The 4,721-nt window shown below is 64.3% G+C and overlaps 4 protein-coding genes across 4 annotated transcripts in view; 2 read left to right on the top strand and 2 right to left on the bottom strand.

Moving 5' to 3' along the window:
• Positions 1 to 60: 60 nt before the first annotated feature.
• Positions 61 to 420, bottom strand: EMIHUDRAFT_77886 (hypothetical protein; the record flags this gene model as incomplete). The annotated part of the gene is made up of 2 exons (XM_005789834.1): positions 61 to 145; positions 218 to 420. Coding segments are annotated over 2 exons (288 nt in total), but the record flags the coding sequence as incomplete, so codon positions are not given.
• An 857-nt stretch (positions 421 to 1,277) lies between these two features.
• Positions 1,278 to 2,627, top strand: EMIHUDRAFT_446966 (hypothetical protein). The gene has a single exon (XM_005789833.1). The coding sequence runs from the start codon at positions 1,304 to 1,306 to the stop codon at positions 2,378 to 2,380; it is 1,077 nt and encodes a 358-aa protein (XP_005789890.1). The 5' UTR covers positions 1,278 to 1,303; the 3' UTR covers positions 2,381 to 2,627.
• A 682-nt stretch (positions 2,628 to 3,309) lies between these two features.
• On the top strand, positions 3,310 to 4,161 carry EMIHUDRAFT_77884 (hypothetical protein; the record flags this gene model as incomplete). Its single annotated transcript, XM_005789832.1, has 2 exons — positions 3,310 to 3,636; positions 3,856 to 4,161. 2 exons carry the CDS (start codon positions 3,310 to 3,312, stop codon positions 4,159 to 4,161), a joined length of 633 nt encoding a protein of 210 aa, XP_005789889.1.
• Positions 4,162 to 4,438: 277 nt separating this feature from the next.
• EMIHUDRAFT_252071 (hypothetical protein) overlaps positions 4,439 to 4,721 on the bottom strand; it is a gene marked incomplete at both ends in the record, with an annotated part of 967 nt that continues 684 nt past the window's right edge. Inside the window, one exon of the mRNA XM_005789831.1 lies at positions 4,439 to 4,696. Coding sequence (XP_005789888.1) covers positions 4,439 to 4,696 — 258 coding nt within the window. The remainder of the gene's footprint in view (positions 4,697 to 4,721) is intronic.

The raw sequence follows: 4,721 nt of genomic DNA, 5'->3' as shown, positions 1-4,721 counted from the left end.
GCCGCGGTCCTCGTACTCGTAGTTGCGGCCGCGGCCGCGGTCCCCCTCCGGCCGGTCGTACCCGCCGCGGCCTTCGGGTGCTGACTTGTTTTCTTCCCGCGGGCGAGCAATGTTGCACGTGATGCTTCGGCCGCGGTAGTCGCGCCTGGGAACCGGGAGCGGACGGAGTCTGGGCGGTGCCAGTTTTGGAGCTCCAGAGGTGCCGTGTGGTCCTCACCCGCCCATCGCAGTGGCGGCTTCGCTCGCGTCGCGGTGGTCTCTGTACGTCACGAATCCGAATCCCTTTGGCTTGCCCGTCTCGCGGTCCCGCGGTAGGTAGACGTCTTCGATCTCGCCGTACCGCCCAAAGTCCTCGCGGATGGTCTCCTGGTCGGCCTCGTGCGGGAGGCCACCGATGAATATCTTGCGCTGGTCGGTCATAGAGTTCGAGTTGGTCTACAGCGCGACACTACAAGGTCGGCGCGCGCAACAAGCTCGAGCTCACCGTCGTGGGGGTCGGGGGTCAACGCGATCTCCTGGCGCCACGCGCGCGCGCGCCGTTTTCTTTCTTTCTTTACGCGATCGTCATCCGACACGACACACGACGCTTTCCTTCTCGCTGCTCGCTCTATTTTTCTCAAGCGTGAAGGCGGGTATGCGGCAACCGGCTCGCTCATTGAATTCTTTTTTCGTGACCGTCGTGGATTTGTCTGTTCTCTCAGGCCGGGGCTGTGTTTTGCCCAAAGCCGGAAAGCAAAAAGTGCTGGCCCCATGCAGCGAGGTACAGCATGCATTGCTCACTGTGAGAAAGGGGGGGGGGGGTAGGCTTTTGTAGGTGGGCAGGGGCCCTCTCAAAGATCTCTCCAGGAATCTCACGTCACAGCCTTGAAGTGACGAGGGCAGTACACAGCCAGTGCAGGACGGTCCACAGCCATGCACAGCGGTACGCACCCTCAGCAGTACGCACCCTCAGAGGGCAGTACTCAACTGGAAGGCAGTACACAGCTAGCGCCGGGGCGTGACATGCTGTGAATGAAGCTGAACTTGGGGGCGGATGGAACACATCGTCGCCGTCTCTCCCCACCACAGTTACAATCTCTTACTTGGGTACCTCAAGAATAGGAACTCTGTTCACGGACGTGCTGGTTCCACAGAGGTGAAGAAGAGGTGTCCGAACGCCAAAGAAGCTCGATCACGGGCATCGACTGGAGGATGTGGCTGCACTGCAGCTATCTCACAAAGTGGCGAGGCAGAGAAAGAGTAAACACCCCAGGTGTGGTATGCTTGGTTCCCGAGAGGTGTCAGAAGTCTCGCGAAGCCCGGCATGCTGGCCGTCTCGCTCATCTCCGGCTCGGCCTACACCTTGCCCTCGCGGGCGAGGGCTCCGCGCATGGACGCCGCGGTGGCCAAGGACGCCGCGTTTGGCGCCTCCCACACCTCCTTCTACACCGACGCGGTCGCAAAGGACAGCTACGAGACTCTCGGCGAGGTCCTCGAGGCCAAGTGCGCCGACCCGGAGCTGCGGTCGGTGCTCGGTACGATGTTCGACGGCTGCGGCACAATCACCGAGGCGCTGCGTAAGGAGCTGGTCACGGTCGCCGAGAAGCAGGAGTCCGTCTTTGGCGACGTGCAGCTCGGAGTGGACGTCCTCGCCGACGACCTGATGTGGGACATCTGCAAGACGGAGCCGCTGATAAAGGAGGGAGCCTCGGAGGAGGAGCCCGAAGTGCGCGAGATGCACGCTGATGGTAAGTTCTGCGTCTGCTGGGACCCGCTCGACGGGAGCTCGATCGTCGACAATAATTGGGCCGTCGGCACGATCCTCGGCATCTGGGGCGCCGAGACGGGCATCCTCGGCGCGACAGGCCGCGACCAGAAGGCGTCCCTCGTGGCGCTGTACGGGCCGCGCACCACCGTCTTTGTCACCCTCGACGACGGCGTCTACGAGTTCACCTACGGCGCAAACGGCGTCGACGGCTGGCTGTGCTCGCGTGACCGGATTCAGATCTCGCAAGAGTCAAAGATCTTCGCGCCGGCAAACATGCGCGCCGCGCAGGACCTGCCGAACTACGCCAAGCTCATCGACTACTGGATGACCAACAAGTACACGCTGCGCTACTCGGGAGGGCTCGTGCCCGACATCTGCCAGCAGTTCACAAAGCGGCAGGGCGTCTTCGCCAACCCAACCTCCGAGTCGTCGCCGGCGAAGCTGCGTCTGGCCTTCGAGGCGGCGCCCTTTGGCCTGCTCGTCGAGAAGGCGGGCGGCAAGACCTCGGACGGCGTCTCGGGCGCCTCGATCCTCGATACCAAGATCACGGGCATTGACCAGCGCACGCCCCTCTGCATCGGCTCTGCCTCAGAGGTGGACCGCTTCAACCTCGTGCTCGGCCTGGGCAAGTAGAGGCCGCCGCCGCTGCGAGTGGCGCCACGGCGCCCGGCGTCAAAGGTGTAGGCTCCGTGTGGCCTCTTGTTTTCTTGGTGGACGATGTTGTGTCGAGATGTGTGCGCTGCAGTGCAGTGGTCGCTCTGTCTCTCCCTCCCTCCCTCTCTGCTAATGCAATACGACTGCGTACGGTACTGTATGGTTATTGTCGCACCCTCGGGGTGAGCGCATGGTTTACTACGTCACCTTGTTTGAAATAGTGCCAGTGCGCGCCGCCCGTCCCGAGAGTTTGTCCCGTCCCGTGCCTAGTGGTGTGTGAGATAGCCTTGGAGTGCGGTCATTACCCTCACACCGAGGCAGGTAGGTAGGTAAAAAGAAAAAGAAAGAAAACACCCAACGCAAGGGAGGGATGGGAGGACGGTACGCCGCCACCACACAGGGATTTTAGGGGAGAAGTGTGGTGTTAGCCGTCGCCCACCCTCGGGCGTCTACCACTTCCTATAGGTAGGTAGTGAAATTGCTGCGGACAACTTTCTTCTTTTACACGGCCAGCAACCGACACCGCGGGCGCACACCGGACCACCGGGCACGATAACAACACCGGGCGCGAAGCGTGTCGTCCCGCACGATAAGTGTCGTCCCGTATGTGCCTGCCCAGACTAGCCTTCCTCCTCTTTGCGACTCGGCTTGCAGCTGACGGCTTGCCTCGAACGGCAGCCACATTCGGCGGTCGGCTCCGACATCCAGTGTCCATGACGCTGAGACGCGGCGGGAACCAGACCGCGACGCCGCGGCTCCGACCACTCGCCCTCTCTGCCGAGATTTTTGTCCCGCCCGTCCGGCGTGGCTCAGCCGCCGCTTCGAACCTCACCGTCACGGAGCAGCCGCCATGGCCGCCGCTCGAGGACTCCTCCAAGCCAGACGTGCACCGCCTGCTGGTGGCTCAGATGGCTCCGCTGCTCGCCTCGGTCGTGCTGGGCCTGTCTCCGCTGTGGCTCGGCTTCATCGGCTCGCAGTTTGTTTCTGCGTTCGCTATCCCGTCCCGCTCGATGGACGAGACGCTCAAGGTGGGCGACGTGGTGCTGGCGGAGAAGCTCTCGTCGCGGCTGCGGCTGCCGCTCGAGCGCGAGGACCTCGTCTTCTTCTCGCCGCCGCGCGAGCTCGAGGAGCTGGTGCGCGGCGGAGGGGGCCGGATCGGCAGCCGCGACCGCTTCATCAAGCGCGTCGCCGCGCTGCCCGGCGACACGGTCGAGGTCTCCGCCTCAGGGGTGCGCGTGAACGGCGCTCTGCGGCCCACGCCGCCCCTCGCCTGCCCGTCGGAGGGCCGCCCTTCGGGGGAGGAGCCTTCGCGCGAGGCGGACCAGGTGGCGGACCAGGTGGCGCGGCTCGTGCGGGAGGGGCGGATCAGCGCCTCCGAGGGGAGAGCACTCGCCAGGGAGGTGGAGCCGCCGGAGGGAGAGACGGCGGGCGGGGCGGCGGCGCTCTCGGCCCAGCGCGCGAAGGCGCGCGTCTTCGGCAACGTCGAGCAGAAGGCGGTCGCGCCGGAGCTGGTGGTGTCGCCGACGGTGGTGCCACCTGGCACCGTCTTTGTCCTCGGCGACTGCGAGGCGAGGTCGACGGACAGCCGGGTGTGGGGTCCGCTCGAGGTGAGGCGGATCGAGGCGCGGCCCGTCGTACGTTTGTGGCCGCTCGACCGCGCCGGGGCGATCGAGACGCAGAGCGACCGCAACCCCTTCCGGCGAGAGGCGGCCAAGTTTAGGGCCAGCCTGGACGCGGCCATTCGAAGGCCTCGGCCGTGACCCGTGCGCGGGGTGTGCACTCGATTATTTGCTGAACCAAAGAGATTCGTGTCGCCGTGTGAAGTTTTTTTACGGAGAGTAGCGACGGAGAGGTTATGAGATTGTTTTTACGTGAAGAAACTGCAAACTCACCCCGCAAGACCGCGACGGATTTATCGCATTATTCGTTATTCGGTTTTTCGGAGTACTCTACCGTCTACGGCGGCTTTACCGTAAGCACCATTAAGCAGTAACTCTATAACGAACTCACACACGGTCACGGACCCGAACGCGCCCGTCACAGTACCGGCCACTCGACGGGCCGCGACATGCCGACGCCCCTTCCGCTTTCCCTGTAGTAGTAGGCCGCCTCGTTGATGAAGACGGGGTGGACGACCTCGCCGAGCGAGCCGTCGTAAGGCACGAGAGAGCCGTCCAGCGCCTCGAAGAGCGCCTCGCCGGCCCGCAGCGGAGCGAAGTCGCGGTCCTGCAGCGAAGCGGCGACCACCGCCCCGGGGAGCGCGCCGTCGGCGTCGGCGCCGTCCACAAAGGGCACCTTGCCCAGCGAGACGTAGACGGGC

The sequence above is a fragment of the Emiliania huxleyi genome (assembly GCF_000372725.1).
Source record: "Emiliania huxleyi CCMP1516 chromosome Unknown EMIHUscaffold_1242, whole genome shotgun sequence".
Taxonomy (NCBI): domain Eukaryota; phylum Haptophyta; order Isochrysidales; family Noelaerhabdaceae; genus Emiliania; species Emiliania huxleyi.
Note: the sequence above shows the minus strand (reverse complement) of the source record. Positions and strands in the feature narration are given on the sequence as shown.